This window comes from Rattus rattus, chromosome 8 (assembly GCF_011064425.1).
Source record: "Rattus rattus isolate New Zealand chromosome 8, Rrattus_CSIRO_v1, whole genome shotgun sequence".
Lineage (NCBI taxonomy): Eukaryota > Metazoa > Chordata > Mammalia > Rodentia > Muridae > Rattus > Rattus rattus.
This window is the reverse complement of record NC_046161.1, coordinates 45,367,118-45,384,784: the sequence shown is the minus strand read 5'-3', so window position 1 is coordinate 45,384,784 and position 17,667 is coordinate 45,367,118. Positions and strand designations below refer to the sequence as shown.

Genomic DNA, 17,667 nt, shown 5'->3' with positions numbered 1-17,667 from the left:
ATCACACCATGCCTGAGCCCTCAGTTTTTGCCACACTTATATTAAATATGAGAAATATGAGTCTAAAACAAACTAAAGGAAAGGGAGGCTCTGTAAAGCTTAAAGTGAAAGTAAATGTTCTTATGTAAAAAGTGGAGAAAAGACAATTATGGGGGTTTTTTCTTATAAAATAAAGCAAGGTTTATTTTATTTTTAAAAAAGGCTAAATTTTATGGTGTTTGTATAGTGCTAAGTGTTGTAGAGATTACAATAGAGAAAAGCTTGATTTGTATTCTCCAAATGCTTAGAGGTATGTGCATTTTCAAAGCACAGTATGTTACCATTAAGGTTGCAGTGTGTCTGTGTACACTGGGATAGCTACATGCATGAATTAGACTGTTTCAGAGTACGATGTGTGATAAGGAGTTTTGTGGTATATTGAATGAGAATGACCCCCACAGGCTCATATGTTTGAATGTAATTTGTTTCCAAGTTTGTGGACTCTTTAAGAAAGATTAGGAGAACACCAATGGCTTATGCTCTAAGATCAAGAATTGACAAATGGGACCTCATAAAACTGCAAAGCTTCTGTAAGTCAAAGGACACTGTCATTAGGACAAAACAGTAACCAACAGATTGGGAAAAGATCTTTACCAATCCAACATCCAATAGAGGGCTAATATCTAAAATATACAAAGAACTCAAGAAGTTAGACCCCAGAGAGCCAAATAACCCTATTAAAAATGGGGTACAGAGCTAAACAAAGAATTCTCAGCTGAGGAATATGGAATGGCTGAGAAGCACCTAAAGAAACGTTCAACATCCTTAATCATCAGGGAAATGCAAATCAGAACAACCCTGAGATTTCACCTCACACCAGTCGGAATGGCTAAGATCAAAAACTTAGGTGACAGCAAATGCTGGCGAGGATGTGGAGAAAGAGGAACACTCCTCCATTGTTGGTGGGATTGCAGACTGGTACAACCACTCTGGAAATCAGTCTGGAGGTTCCTCAGAAAATTGGACATTGAACTACCTGAGGACCCAGCTATACCTCTCTTGGGCATATACCCAAAAGATGCCCCAACATACACCAAAGACACATGCTCCACTATGTTCATAGCAGCCTTATTTATAATAGCCAGAAGCTGGAAAGAACCCAGATGCCCTTCAACCGAGGAATGGACACAGAAAATGTGGTACATCTACACAATGGAATACTACTCAGCTATCAAAAACAATGACTTCATAGGCAATGAAATTCATAGGCAAATGGAATGAACTAGAAAATGTCATCCTAAGCGAGGTAACCCAATCACAGAAAAACACACATGGTATGCACTCACTGATAAGTGAATATTAACCCAATATCCTCTCGGATAAGCTCGAATTATCCAAGATGCAATCCACAGACCACATAAAGCTCAAGAAGAAGGATGACCAAAATGTGGATGCTTCACTCCTCCTTAAAAGGGGGAACAAAAATATCCAGAGGAGGGAATATGGAGGCAAAGTTTAGAGCAGTGACTGAAGGAATGGCCATTCAGAGCCTGCCCCACATGTGGCCCATAGATATACAGCTACCAAAACTAGATAAGATTGATGAAGCTAAGAAGTGCATGCTGACAGGAACTAGATATAGATGTCTCCTGAGAGACACAGCCAGAGCATGTCAAATACAGAGGCAAATGCTAGCAGCAAACCACAGAACTGAGAACGAGACCCCCATTGGAAGAATTAGAGAAAGGATAGAAAGAACTGAAGGGGCTTGCAACCCCATAAGAAAAACAATACCAACCAACCAGAGCTTCCAGGGACTAAACCACTACCCAAAGACTATGCATGGACTCCAACTGCATATGTAGCAGAGGAAGGTCTTGTTGGGCACCAGTGGAAGGAAAAGCCCTTGGTCCTACCAAGGTTGGACCCCCGCCATTGTAGAGGATTGTCGGGGAGGGGGGCAGTAAGGGAGGGGCGAATGGGAAGGGGAACACCCTTATAGAAGAAGGGGAATGGAAGGGGATAGGGGGCTTATGGACAGGAAACCGGGAAAGGGAATAACATTTGAAATGTAAATAAATAAATACCCAATTAAAAATTACATTTAAAAATTTTTTAAAAAGGAGAAGCAATGTTAAAAAAAAAAAAAAGAAAGATTAGGAGGTATGGCATTGTTGGAAGAATTGTGTCACTCCTGGTCAGGTTGAGATTTTAAAAGGCCAAATCAGGCCCCAGTCTCCCTCTTTCTCCCATGAGCATGTGGTTCAGAGGTGTGAACTCTCAGCTACTGTTGCGACACCATGCTGTCCTGCTGACTGCCATGTTTTCTACCATAGTGATCATGGACTAACCCTCTGAAGTGTAAAGAAGTTCCCATTTCAATGTTTCCTTTATACATTGTCTTGACAGTAATCACAACAAATTGGAACAATGACTGTGACTCAGAGAAGAGAGAGTCTGTTTACCCAAAATGCTACAGGACTACTAAGGGTTATGTGACACTTGAGCAAGATTCTGAAAGGGTGGTTAGGATTTCAGTAAGGGTCTATAAGAGATAATAAAATAGTCCCAGGTCATGGTACCAGAACTGAAGTCATTCACTTCAAAGTTAAACAAATTCAGCTAAAGTACTGAACTCTACTTATCTTACACTTTGATTCTCATAATGTGGGAATTATAAAACATATCATAGAGGTTTATAGGATATAAGAGAGTATGGCATCAACATACTTTGTAAGCTGTGAAGTCTTAAATGGATTTTAAAAAGAAATAATCGCAGTATTTGGAAGGTAATAGGCCAACGGCACAAGTTTCAAAAAACAAAACAAAGAAACAAAGAAACAAACCAAAAACCCTATAAGCGGTGGAGATGAGGGCTGGTGGTCCTGGGTGCTACAAGGAACAAGCCAGTGAGCAGCACTCTTTCATGGCCTCTGATCAGCTCCTGCCTACTGGTTTCTGCCATGTCTGACTTCCTACCTCAGTCCCTCAGTGTAGTATGATTCAGGATATGTAAACCAAATAAATTTGTTCTCCAAGCTGTTTTTGGTCCTAGTGCTTCATCATAGAAATAATAATCCTAAGAAAGCCACTAATATAAGTCTTTACTTAAGAAAATTACTTTAAATAATTGTTTTTCAAGATTTATATTGGTCCTCTCCCCAAAAGATTTTAGAAGATTTTCATCTCTTCAGATTATTGAAGCCATGTACATAGTTAGTGTGGAATTAATGTTCAGTCAGACTGCTTTCATAAAGACTGTAACACTGTACACAGACAGCAGCTGTATCCTGCAAGATGGTTTTCAGTCATTCACATGGGCGCAGTGATGAAAACAAGTTTATCTGCTCTTGGGTAGTTCAGAATTGTTTCTTTGGTAGATGGGGTTTGAATTTTTGAAGCTATTTCTAAGTCTCGCCTGAATGTAATGCCTATGCTGTCCCTTCTCTGGTGTGTCAGAGAACTCATTCATGCTGTTTGCCTTGCAAGACTTTCATCTAAACATGCTGTGTTTAAATAAAACTATATAATTTTAGCAAATTAGCAGAGTACACCCAGGCAGAAAAAAAATAAAGCTCACTTTACTACTTGGTGTGAATATTGTCCCACCCTTTGCTGTTATCTGATACTGGGTTCTTGGAATGTATGTTGAACCTATGAAATTTAGTCAGAGTTACTTCTCCAAAGGCAGGAAACCTGGGAAACATGTTTTGTGTGTTTGTTTTTCATTTAAAAAATGAGTCAAAGGTTTTTCTTGAATACTAAAATTGAGCTTATTTTTGTGAAAGTTCTAAATATTCTCTTCTTTTACAGATTATCTTGCTAATCATGGCCGGTTAAATGAATCTGAAGCCAGAAGAAAATTCTGGCAAATTCTGTCTGCTGTTGATTATTGCCATAGCCGGAAGGTAGTGCACCGTGACCTGAAGGCTGAAAATCTCCTGCTGGATAACAGCATGAATATCAAAATAGCAGGTCAGTGGGCTGTGCTGACCTGGGAAGTGATCTGATGAGAGTGTTGTCCTGACAGCCTGGAAAGAGCCCTGCAGGCAGTCAGGCCTTAGCAAGATATATTTACCTCTTAATCCTTTGTGTGACTGTGAAGTAAGAAAATATGTAACAGGGCTGTACTTTGGAGGGTCTGAGTGGCTTCTGAATTTCTTGAGTGGTTCTGTAAACTGGTTGCCTGTCAATATGACACGATTAGAAAGCTGGAGAGGGTCAGAAGTGCTGGTCCAGTGATGAAGACAGAAAGAGACAGAGAAGGTGATGGAAGCCTAACACAGCAACAGAGAGACACCTCCCTCCCCCCCTCCCCCTCTGTGTGTGTGTGTGTGTGTGTGTGTGTGTGTTTTGTCTTGCTGTGTTTGTTTTTATTGTTTTTGAAGCAGGTGTTTGCGCTCATGTAGCCCAGGCTGGCCTTAAGCACATTGGGTAGCTCAAGCCACCTTAAAATTCCCCTACTTTTGCTTCCCCAGTTCTGAGATTACAGGCATGAACTACCATGTCCAGCTTAATTGAAAAACATTTTAAATTTTGTGATGCGAGCTTCTTTCTTTTTTTCTTCTTTTTTTAATCTTGGCCTTTTGAGATACTGCCTTTTTGAGATATGTAGCCCTGGCTGGCCTGGAGCTCATTATGTAGAGCAGGCTACCCTTGAACTCACAGAGATCTACCTGCCTCTGTCTCTCAAATGCTGGGATTAAAGTTGATGATAATATTTATTTCTTAGTTCACGGAGTCAAAATTTACTCATATTTGGTAAAAATACATGCCAGGCATTATGCTATGCTAATATGTGATATGTATAAATTATTTTACAGCATATATGTATATCAGAATTTACATTGTGGTTTTTTTAATTTGTCAGTCATACCTCAGGTTGTAAATATACAGAAAAATGATATGTACAGAGCTGGTTATATAAAGCTCAGTGATAGAGCTTTTGCTTAGCATAGGCCAGGCCCTGGGATCAATTCCCTGAACCACCTAACAAAGTGGTAACTGCTTCCCAGCTAGAGCAGAAGCATCAGGAGGGATCTTGTTCTTGGGAGATGAGTTAACCGCTTGCCAAAAATGCAGAAGCAGGATACTGTAGTCAGGCAGATGAGACTGGGATAGGGAAGAGCATAGCTCAGTGTGGGCAAAGGAAGCCTCAGAGGAGGAACAGTGTACAGAAACACTAGAACAGTCTGGAATGTCAGAGACTTGAGAGCATCTTGTAGTCAGTGGGAGTTGGAGCTGTGGAAAGGTATATAGTCTTCATCTGAGTGAGGTGGTACTGGGAGAGCAAAATTACCTGCATGTCAGCAAACTCCGGCAATGATGTTGAGGGTGTAAGGGAGCTGCACACAGAGCTGCACACACTTAGTGTATGGAACAGTTCTGGGAAAAGCATGTGGGTCCTTACAGAGCAACCAGTAGAGGTTGAAGATGTGAGGGGAAGGGAGATTTAGAAAATAAAGGCATAAGTTAAAATATTGGCACAGTGGCAAGTTGTGGCAACTTGTTCCAAGATTGCTGGAGGGACAGAGACATCCATGTGAGAGTCATCTGTTCACTAGTTAGGGAAAATACTTACTGGACTCAGTGAGTTTAAGGACAAAGCAGCTGCACTGTTTTGAGAGGAAGGGAAGAAGGGAGGGAAAGAGAATGTGTGTCATTCTGATTTTTAACTTTTTGTTGTGAAAACAGAATACATGGTAATTATTTCCATGATTATGTCTTTTGTGTGTTTTATTTTCATTTTTGGGGTCACACACACACACACACACACACACACACACACTTTATTGGCCTTTCTGTTTGGTATCATTTATTTTACTTATTTTTTCCAATCTTCTCTAACTTTTGATTTTTTTTTTCATTTTCTTCTTAAAAGCATCAACTGCCTTAAAATTATCTTTTACAAAGGAAGCCCTCTTCCCACTCTTTATTTTAACCCCTAGTGCTATAGTCGGAAGCCAGGAGTTCAGCCTGCCTGTGTACCCCTTTATCACCAGCAGGGCTCCTAGGGGTCTTGTTAGGCAGAGACTGGGGTTAAAAATCACACCGTGATTTTCCAAGTATTTATCACTGAAAGCACAAAAGAAAACATCCCAAGTAAAATACACACATTAAAAAAAAAAAAAAAAACCTTGTAAATACAAAATACAGAGGTTATAACCAGGCGTTGTCTGTGTTTTCCATAACTCTGCCTGAAATCCAGGCAGGCCAGCACAGTGCCTAGTGCTATCCAGCAGTTAGGCTTGTGCTTTGTTGGGCTTTGCTGTTTTTATTTTTGCTTTTGAATGTGGAAGCCTCGGGGTTTTCTTAACTATATAGAAAACAGGTAAAATGCCGGGTATCTAAAACTGTTCAGAGAGTGACAATTGAATTAAGCCCTTGCTATTTTCAGGAAATCTGCTGAATTCTTAGTCATTCATCTTCACAGCACACTGAAAACTGCCTAGCTACCACCAGGTTTATTTATGGTGTTTTGATATTTTGTTTGTTTTTGTTTTATGAGGAAACCAAATGCAGGGAGGTTAAATAACCTGTTATGCCACACGGGTAATCTGCAGCAGCTCTCCAAGTCAAATGAGGTCTCTGGCCACTCCTTTGTTCTTTGCAAAGCATGATACGCCCGTTAGTGCTCAGGAGGTGTCACTAAGTGAGCTTCGTGTTCCATTAGTCTGAGGACTCAGAGTACTTCAGAGTTCTCTCCAACTAGTGGGCTACACCAAGGGTCAGTGAAAACTGATCAGGAAAGAGCCTGGGCTGGTCCCGGTGGGGAGTCTGTCAGAACACAACACAAGTTCTCTCTGGAAGGCAGCTGCAGGGAAGGATTCCATGATTGGGTGATTGGCGTCCTGCTGACAGCAGACAGGCCTGATGACACCTGGGCTCAGTACTACTGACAGAACAAAACTTAAATCTGGCACTGGCAAGCATGCCTATTGAGAAACTCTGAACTCTTCTAACTCTTAAATATGCCCACATATAGACAGACGGGTATACATTCGGTAATTAATTCCCGCTAGCAGCAGGGAGTTAAGTAAGGATTGTTATAATTCCCTTCTCTATTGCCTGGGAGTCTCAACTCTCTCTCTCTCTGGCCAGGTGAGAGGGAGGCCTGGACCAGTTAACTCTTTGTGAACCAGGAAAAGAAAATTATGCTCACAGGAAGAAAAAAAAACTTTTACATAGGTAAATATTCATAAACTCACACAAATTCATACACACATTCATACACACAATCATGTTGTACCTGACTGCCTGTCTCCACTTACAAACATACACCTATACTTACACACACACACATATTATATTTGGTGGATGGAGCAAAAGCTCCCACAAGCAGGTTTCACTGAACAAGTGCCAGCACAAAATGAACACCCTCGTTCTGAATGAAAAATAAACTCCAACCTTTTTACTGAGTGTGAAACAGTCCTGTCCTGGTCAGTAGAAAGAAACCTGGTGTTCAGAAAGAGCATGTTTCATGGTAAGAAGAAGCCTGCCTGCTCTCTCTGCTTTCTCTGCTTTTTCCTTTTTGTCTCCTCTCTCCTTCTCATTGTTCCTGGTTCTTAGACTTTTTCAGGATACATGATCACATGATATTCTAAGCAACTATTTTTCAAAAGTTCACAAGTTCAAACATAAACTCAAATCATAAATTGAATAGAGTTACAACAGAGATATTTACATGTGTTCCCTAGTTATTTAAACATTCACTGTCTGACATTAGTTCCACAGGTTCATTAAGAGTTTAAAACAATAATTCTTATGTCTAAGTTAGCATGGTCTTGTCAAGAGGCAAATCATCTCCCTAGTGTCTTATTAATTTTGAGGTTTTGTATAGACAAACCAGATAATATTTTATTTTTTGTCGTTGCCCTACAATAAAATTGTTCATTCTCAGTATGTGGCCTTTAGTTATCAAATAATAGTTTCACACCCAGCCCAGAAGGAATGCTTTCCCTGATTGTAAATAGGTCTGCTTTCTCTCTTAGAGCAATTAGTTTGTGACACATGAAGGTTTACAGAGCCCTAATTACAGCTTTCATATAACAGAAGGCTCAAAATTACTTGTATAAACTTAAGAATTCTATAGAATCATTATTAGGAATTATGAAATCATCAATTTTTCTACATAGTATCACTACAAGACATCTTTGTTGATCTGCAGGAAATCTGCCCAGTAGGGTGGGCTAATGCCTAGGAATTGTTATATTAATTTAATAATGACAGGAAAAGCACATCAGCTGCAAGAAGCAAGCCTGACAGGAAGTCTCTTTTGGACTTGCCTCTTAGAGTTCACCCATCACAGACCATGCAAACAAAAACAATGGACCACCTTCAGGGAAGTCACATGTTAACCTTAGACTATTCTCGATGTCTCCTGATAGGTCAGGTAGTCAGGGTCAGATCTTGAAGATTCCACATGTTATAAAGTTTAGATGTGGTTTTTAAAAGGTTTTCTCTTGAGTATTTATAAGGGTTTTAGTTGTTTTGAGAATTTTATATAGTATTTTGATTAAATCCATCCCTCCCTCTCTTTTGAGGAGTTGGGGAGGGGGTGAAAAGGCTTTCTCTGTATAACCCTGATGTCCTAGAACTCTGTACACTGGGCGGGCCTCAGAAGTCCATCTGCCTCTGCCTCCCAAGTGCTGGGATTAAAGGTGTGTACGGCCACACTCAGCTAGCCCCTTTTTATCTGCCCTCCACATGACTTTTCCCTCCCAGCATTATGTGTTTGGTTTTGTTTTTTAACCCATTGAGTCTACCTAGTGCTGCTATATGTGCATGGTTATAGGACCAACTGTTGGAGCATAGTAGCCTCTTAGAAGCTAGATTGCCAAAGAAAACTGACTCTACCTACCCCAGCAACCATCAGTCCCTCCTCCATGCATGCTGGACTTTTGGCCAGCTTGATCTTGAACAGGACTTGTACAAGTAGTCTCGGCCTCTGTGGGTTCATGTGTGTAACAGCACTATCGTGCCCAGTAACTACTGTTTTGCAGAGGTCCACTCCCTCTGTCTCTTACAGCGTCCTCCTCCCTTCCAGGATGATCCTTGAGCTTTGAGGGCAGGGGGCCCTTTCTAGGCTGGACACTCTACAACAGTCTCTCACCCTCTGCACATCGACCAGGTGTGATCTCTGCATTGCTCACTGTTGTAAAAAGAAGCATCTCTGGTGAGGGCTAAGAGATGCACTGCTCCACCATTGGCAGGAGCTTGGTGGATCAGAAAGTAGGCCAGGTTAGAAGCTTGTCTTTTAAATGATCCTTCACCAAATAGTTGCTCTTTATCAATCGATCTGATAACTTTTGATGGCTCTGCTTACCTTTAAGGACATAATCTTTTAATATCTCAGAATTCTTGACTTTTACAGAGATCTAGCACCGGACAGATGGAATTCCATGTAAAGAAATCAAAAGAAAAAAAAGACAAAATTATTGCTCAATTTTTTAACTTTCCCTGCTTCTTTTGCTTATTAAGATTTCTGTAATTTGCTAAAAGTGTGCTTTTTAAGCCACTTATGTTAAAGTTGAAAAGGACAAATCATGTTTTCATTTAAAATGTACCTATATTTAAAAGACAAATAAAAAGATAAATCATGGTTAGTTTCCATAATTACAGAAGCATGGCTCTGAAATTAATTTTAGCTTATTATTTTAACAACAGTGCAGAGCCAAGGGTTCACCCACAGGCTGTGTTCAAGTTGTCTCAATCATGAGGCCTCCCTTTCATGAAATAGGAACTTGGGACATTCTGGGAAAGGCTGAAACAAAACAACATGGCTTTCAGCAGATCCCATCCTGGCAGCACTGTTTGTCCCTGGCCATCTTGGCTATTTTACTTATAATGACCATTATGCATTAAGTTATGTTTAGTTTTAGTCTCCAGCTTTCACATGTTGAAAGTTTTATAGTAAATACCTGATGATTCAAATATAATTACTTGGAGGAAGTTTTCAGAAAATAAGTACAACACAGAGCTGGAGAGATGGCTCAGCAGCAAAATGCACCCAGTACCTTGTCAGACAACTCACAACTACCTATACCTCCAGCTTCAAGGGAGCCAGCACCCTCCTTTAGACTCTATAGGCACCATGTGCACATACATACATATGCACATGCACAATATTTTAAAATAATAAAAACAAATCCTTTTAAATTACTAGAAGACCTTGGGATAACGTTTCCGTGTGTACAGCTTCAGACTTGTGCCCTAGAAATGAGAAAGGGTAGAGATGAAAAGGGGGTTTCCTGAAGATATTTGTTGCCCTTCTTCCTTTCATTCTCCTCCTGCTGCTGGTATCATAGGAATGGGAAGAGAGCCTTGCAGTGCAAACATGATGGCATCCATCTGTGTCAGCCCTGCCTTGCAGGTTCGCTCAGGTCATTAGACCTGCGTGGGCCTTCATTGACTTTGTTCTTCCCACCCCTTCTCCATGGAGGCTAAGGATTATCCCTGATTGGTCAGTTAGATGGTTCTAGATGGTTCACTCTGGTCTGAGGATAACACTTTGTCCAAGCTTTGGTGATTTCTCCTGTGCCTTCCTGTGAGACAGTAACTGATGATTGGCGGTAAATGATGCTTTTTCTCACTGATGGGCAACAAAATATGCATTTAACTCAGTGTTGGCTAATGGGGTTGCAGTCTGTGTGATGAGTTAGCCTGTCCTGTCCCACCCCTACCTGTCATTTGTCAACATTTCTTTCCTTATGATTGTCTTCCTCATTCCTATGATAATTACAAATGTGTGTGTACCCTGTCACCAGGCAGAACAGCCTAATTCTACTGGTCATTTAAGAAAGATGGAATTTAACCCTTAGTCTGCTTCTCAGCCAGAGAATTATTTTTAATCTTTAAAATCACATTGGTGTGTGCATGCGTGTGTGTGTGCATGTGTGTGTGTGTGCATGCATGTGTGTGTGTTGAACCTGAAAAAGGAAGGGAAAGGACAAGTATGGAGATCAAAGCACAACTTGGAAGAATCAGTTCTCAGCTTCCATTGGGTCCTGGGAATTGAATGCAGATCAGAAGGCTTGGCCTCTCATCAGCCAAGAATTTTTGTAAAATTATAAATTAGACATTATAACACACTGTTAAAGATTAAAACTGCCTGAGTTGTGATACATAAAAATTATTTACTTTTTCTTGGCTGAAAGAAAAGATAGGGTTTGTTTATTTGCTAGTCTTTAAAAAGAATGACCTAGACTACCAGTTTCTCCTTAATTTAAAGCAAACCACTGAAAATGTTTAGTAATTATTGTTTTGCAGCAGTAAGTACTGGCCAACAGTTAATCTACTTGTGCTATCGTCTGTTCCTTGATGCTCAAACTCACGGCATCACTTCAGAGCTGGCTAGAGGGGCGGAAGCTCAGGACCTGCTGGATCCAAAGTGGCTCTGTAGCTGTTTCAACCACGTTTCACCCTTTGCTCTGTTCCATTACTTTCTTCCAACAACCAATAGAAATCTCTCCGCTTGGTGTTCCCAGTAGGCAGTAATCAACAACAGCTTATTTACTCTTTATATGACTTTTTTGTTCCTAAAGCAGTAGCCCTTGGGCACTGGTAAATCATGTTATTTATCATGACAGCAGTAGTGATTTTTGTTGTCAGGAAGATAAAGGTCAGTCATCTTTCAAAACACAGCAGAAAACACCACGAGTTCTAATCTGCGATACTTGTGGTCTGTAACTGGTTAGATTAGAGATAGTTACATGACTCAGCTGCTGAGGCCTCGCTAATTCCCACGAGTGTTGGGAGATGATCTTGATTCTATCATTTACAAATAGTCAAACTACACAGTGACTGTAACCACGTCACAGCCGCTTCATGAAGGAGTGTAATAACTACAAATTCAGAAGTGGAACTGACTAGTGTCATAGGAGAGGTATTTGACTTCTCTGAAGCTTAGGTTTCCAATCTACACCAGTGAGAATAATCCACCTGCCCAGATAAGATGAAGTGAGGATTAATGAGATTAAAGGCGTAAATGTTCAGAGCCCAGATCTGAAATGTCAGCACTGCCTCTGTGAAACCACTACTACATTAACTTCTTAAGAAAAAGGTCACAAGGAACTAACTATGAAGAAGGAAAACCATCAGGAGCATAAGGTTCAGTAGAGAAGGGGCAGTGCAGGCAGGAAAAAGCCCCACATTTGTGCCTGGTGGGCTATATGTGGGCAAATGAAGACGGGGTGCCAATCATGTCCACCTTTGCAGTGGGACACCGCTTTCCAAAATGATCAGAAATCTTTGTCTTCTTTATTTGCCTACCTGCTCTTATGTCAGCAGGCTGAGAGAATGTCTTCCCCAAGGGACTAATGCGTGTTGTCTCAAGGTGCAAATAAAGCCGCAGTTTACATTAGCACATGGTGCCTCATAAGAGCGGCTACTGGGCATGTTTATTAGTGCAGCTTTACAGGCCGGGAGACTAAGGTTCACAGGGGCTGACCCTGACCCCAAAGCCAGTCTGTCTCACAGTAGAGACTGGGTCCACTCCTCTTTGAGTCTTTGCTCAAGCTCCCTATGCATGTAACATTTTGCATGCACTAGTAGAGAGCCAGATACTTAGTTTCAAGACTCAAAGTACAAGAGAGTATGGGACTGACTTGGATAACAGTAAGGATTTGTTTCTTGAGTATTATCAAAAGGGCAAACACATCTATGACAAAGGACACTGAAAGCTTGTATGTATATGCATATGGAAGGCATTGTGTACAGTGTTTGCAGAGTGCATTCTAGGTACCAAAACTGTAGATTCAGTGTGACTGAGATTAGGAGGAGGAAGGGTTACAGGTGTTTCAAGTATCATGCCTCTGTACTCTGTAAATAAGCATATAGGTGATAGTGGTGACAGGTGGCTTGTAGCAGACCATAGGCTATCATTTGTTGTGAGGCACTCGGATGGGTACCTGCCTAGAGTGGGATGTATAGATTAACATTTAAAGAGCTATTATTTACCAGGTTCTCAGTTGCCCCAAAGCTGCTATATGCTGCTACTTACTTAGTTAGGTTTTATCCATTTGCCCCTTATAGACTTTGTAGAACAAAAAGTTTGGGACAGGAGAGATGGCTCAGTGGTTAAGAGCACTGACTGCTCTTCCAGAGGTCCTGAGTTCAAATCCCAGCAACCACATGGTGGCTCACAACCATCTGTAATGAGATCTGATGCCCTCTTCTGTGTGTCTGAAGACAGCTACAGTGCATTCATATAAATAAATAAATCTTTTTTTAAAAAAGTTTGTTGGGGTTGGGGATTTAGCTCAGTGGTAGAGCGCTTGCTAGGCCCTGGGTTCGATCCTCAGCTCCGGGGGGGGGGGGACCCTCAGAATTAAAAAAGTTTGTTAGTAATCATCAAACAACTTATGTTCTACAATAATTAAATTCACAGTGGTTGTTCACACAAATAGATATTTCAGCAAAAAGAAAAAGGGGTGCATGGTCATAGGGGTCCCACATAAAAATGATTACTCAGAAGGGCAGTACAGTTGGAGAGCAGAGATAAAAGTAACATTTATTTCCATCCCAATAGATTTCGGCTTTGGAAATTTCTTTAAAACTGGTGAACTGCTGGCAACATGGTGTGGCAGCCCCCCATATGCAGCCCCAGAAGTCTTTGAAGGGCAGCAATATGAAGGACCACAGCTGGATATATGGGTACTGCTTTGCTTTGATGGGTTACATGTATTTTTCACAGTTGGCACTCTGGCCTATCTTAGAATCCTGGTAGTATTTTCCCCATCCAATAGACTATCATTAGTCAGAGCATCTGGAAATGGACCCTTAGGAAAGAACTTCTAGAGACAGGTTTTGTCATCCAATTGTCAGCAATGATTTGAAGTAACATAGTAAGCAAAGTGATCAAATTCAGACCACTTGGTATTTATTACGCTTAATCTTATCACAGGAGGCAAGACTTTCAAACTTTGAAATATAACAGATTCAGACAGGAATCTTATCAATCCATGTGATTTTTAAGAGCCTTGTGATTTTTAGGGAATCAGAGTGTTTGAAGTGCTCCCTGTGAATGACTGTATCACTTTCTTCCCTAGAGCATGGGAGTTGTTCTTTATGTCCTTGTCTGTGGAGCTCTGCCTTTTGATGGACCAACTCTCCCTATTTTGAGACAGAGAGTTTTGGAAGGAAGATTCCGGATTCCATATTTCATGTCAGAAGGTAACAGGCTGTTCCATGTGTTAGTTGTGCATTACAGAATGTGTACTGCATGAAGTCCTAGCCAGCGCCTCCTCACTGAGAGCTTGGTACCAGATAAAATGACTGAGTCAGCTTAAGTGCCATGGAGCTCTGCAGCAGCCTCCATGCAGTCGAGACAAGTTCCAGCCTTCCCCTTATAACTGAGAACAGAAGCTACCCAGATTAAGAGCAGCAAGTCTTCCCATTCAGCTTGGGTCTATAAATGTCCCAGTGTATTTTAGACATAAAAACACTCTATGGAGACAGGCTTACAACCATGTTACTCTATGTGTGAACTAGGTTTTCAAAATTAAGTTTTTCAATTCAAGTCAACTGGTGGAACTCTGGTGAAGTAATAGAAATGCCACGGTCCCTGCCTGTCTTGTTTAGGTCTGTCATATAGACAGCAGTTTGATTTACTCTTTAGTTGTGTCTTTAGTTTTCTTGGGAAAGCTAGGTCACATGGGCTTTGGAGACAGCCGACTGCCTGGGTGGAGTCCTGAGCTCACCATTCATTGGCCATGCATCGGTACCGTGGAGTTCACAGTAGTTCCGACCTAGAGATGCCATGAGGATGATTCTGCACAAGGCACTTAGCATAGAGCCTGAGAGATGTGAGTGGCAGGAGGCTGGGTTGGAGGAGGGGGGTGAAGAGCTCAGCTGCAGTGTACGTAGTATAATCAGCGCAGTTCAGCGTGCGTGCTCCTTGACTACACTGAGAGAAAACAGCAGCTCACTGGAAAGAGCACGCACTCACCGCCTAGCTGCACTGAGCACGCCTCAGCACGACCAAGGATCGCTTCATTATACTTGTTCTCAGAATGAAGCCTAATTTTTTTTTCCTTAGTGGAAATCTAAGTCTGTGACTAGATCATTTGAGAAATTCACTAGAAAGATTCTTTTGGCATACAGATAGACTTATTCTCACCTCTGTTTCTTAAATATTTCTTTGGCATCTGGATTTGACCAGTCTGTCATGCATGTGTTAATTTGCTCATTTGTCCTTCTGCTTTCCAGTGAAGGGTACAAAGGTTGTTGTGCAAAATCACATGGGCCATGCAAGTGTGCTTGAAGGTGATATATGTGACTTTTTTAACATTGTATTTTCCATAGATTGTGAACACCTCATTAGAAGGATGTTGGTCCTAGATCCTTCCAAACGGCTAAGCATAGCTCAAATCAAGGAACACAAGTGGATGCTCATAGAGGTTCCTGTACAGAGGCCTATTCTCTATCCACAAGAACAGGAAAACGAGCCGTCCATTGGAGAGTTTAATGAACAGGTTTTGCGACTGATGCACAGCCTTGGGATTGATCAGCAGAAGACTATTGAGGTAAAGTGATGAGAGGTCTGCAGAGGTTTAAATGCTCTCCTGCATCCAGAGCTTGAAGCTCCATGACCACATGTTCCTAGTCTTTCAGCACCCCCATCCCCAGTGCCTGGGCTTACTGCTCAGGGTGCCCTGAGGGCTATGTCAGGTCTTTTATAGTTAGTTGCTGCTATTCAGTCTCTGAACCCCTTCCTTTATTTTATCTGCCGAAACATCCAAGAAGAGAATTTCAGAGAATTAGGAAAAGGCCAAGGTTGAAGCTTAAAAATACAAGGTACAGGAGGCTGGACTTAGTGGGACACACTTTTAATCCAGATCTCTCTGGGTTCAAGGACAGAGAGGGTTACACAGTGAGACCCTATCTTAAAAAATACAGAGTAGAAAGTTTCTTCCAAAGTGAAACATGGATTTCATATTGGCATTAGAATAGTTTATATGGACTGCATATATGGAGCAAGATTAAGGGCTGCGCCAAGAGCCAAAAGGAAGGGATGAAGTTGAAGAAAGCTAGTGGGGTTGAGGAGTACCCGAGAAAACAGACAAGCAGTGTGAGTGGGAAATGTTAATGGCTGTAGAACTAAGGAATCTATAAACGTAGAAATTTCTTTTTGTCTTCTTTTCTGCCTAATAGTCAGCATGCTCATAGAACAGACATATAACCTGCACAACAGCCCCACCAAAGCTAACAGTGCCTTAAGGAGACTGTTTCCTGTCACCTGTGGTAGCCATGAGCAAAACCAAACTTGCTCTCTCGAGAGCTTTGTGCATTATGCACTCAGTGACGTTGTTCCATGCTTATCCATGGAGTAGATCCTGGACAGCAGCTTTCGCGGGGTCCCTCTGGCCTGTGGGTCTTTTTTCTCACTGAGAGTTTGTGGATCCATGTTGCCCCCATACAGCACCCAGTGGATTATCAGGTGGAATCAGAAGCCAGAAAAGAAGTTGTTTCTCTGTAGCACTGGCATCCCAGGAAAGCTGGCAGACTAATAATGTGAGAATTTTGGGAAGCAAGTTTATTTTCAAGATTTCCAAAGGGTGGAGCTGCAAAAACAAGAGGAACAGATTACCTAAGAATGCAGACACACTGTCTCTCCATCTAGCGTCCAGATGTCATTCTCCAGCCCAAAATAATCAGCAGAAAGTCTGCGAAGGCTTTGCTCATTCACCAGAGCTTTCTGTGATTTGAATTTGGCTGAAGCTCTAGAGTTAGAAGTTCGGGCACAGGGAGTTGATCAACCTTACACCTAGGTCCCGCTGTGAGATGGGCCATATCACAGCACTGACAGTCACTGTGCTTGAGGCAATGAGGACATTTTCTCTTCATGCAGAAAAATTAATGGATCCCTAATAAAGAAATAGGACCAAACAGTTATTTAAGGATGTCACCTTTGATTAATCTAGAGACCTGAAGTGTATGTCTTTCTGTCTGAATTCTAGAAAGGTTTTTGCTCAGAGGTACACTTCGCTACTGTTTTTAAGTACCTTGGTGTCTAAAATTATGTTAATGAAAATAACACCTCTAAAATCTTAAGCCAAAATTACTGTGGAAATTTATGTGAATGGATCTCAGAGGGCTCACTTAGTCTTGTGCCCTTGAGCTGAACATCATGGCAAAGACTGTTCTTCCCTTCTTAGAAGACATGAGACAGAAAGAGAAGGTTTTGTGATTTCATTTTCAGGATTCATGATTGTACCCTCTCTTTAAAAAGGTATAGACCCTTTTGTTGGTTTTCACAGTTCTCTCTTCAGTCCCTGTTTTCTCTTTCAGTCTTTGCAAAACAAGAGCTATAATCACTTTGCTGCCATTTATTTCTTGTTGGTGGAACGTCTGAAATCACATAGAAGCAGTTTTCCTGTGGAGCAGAGACTTGATGGCCGCCAGCGCCGGCCTAGCACCATTGCTGAACAAACAGTTGCCAAGGTAACAACAGCCCATGTAGTCCCTAGTCTCATGTGTGTGCCTTTTTATGTTGGACACATTTTTTTTATCATTTGGTACAAAAGGTTAGAATCTCATCCTCTACAGTTTTTTTCTTTAGAGTTTCATCTGCTGTCATTCACTAGATTCTCAAAATTTTTAGCATCTTTCTCCTTTTAAGGATTAACTCTATTTTCAGCTCTTTAAGAGGTATTTTATCTTTTAATCATTTACTGATATTGAGACTTA

The 17,667-nt window shown here is 41.2% G+C and overlaps 1 protein-coding gene across 4 annotated transcripts in view; it reads left to right on the top strand.

Moving 5' to 3' along the window:
• Positions 1-17,667, top strand: part of Sik2 (salt inducible kinase 2) — a 96,786-nt gene that overhangs the window by 59,286 nt on the left and 19,833 nt on the right. For all 4 annotated transcript variants that reach the window (XM_032909656.1, XM_032909652.1, XM_032909655.1 and 1 more), the window contains exons 4-8: positions 3,793-3,954; positions 13,508-13,632; positions 14,028-14,151; positions 15,283-15,503; positions 17,269-17,421. In XM_032909656.1, the coding sequence (XP_032765547.1) occupies positions 3,793-3,954; positions 13,508-13,632; positions 14,028-14,151; positions 15,283-15,503; positions 17,269-17,421 (785 nt within the window). The remainder of the gene's footprint in view (positions 1-3,792; positions 3,955-13,507; positions 13,633-14,027; positions 14,152-15,282; positions 15,504-17,268; positions 17,422-17,667) is intronic.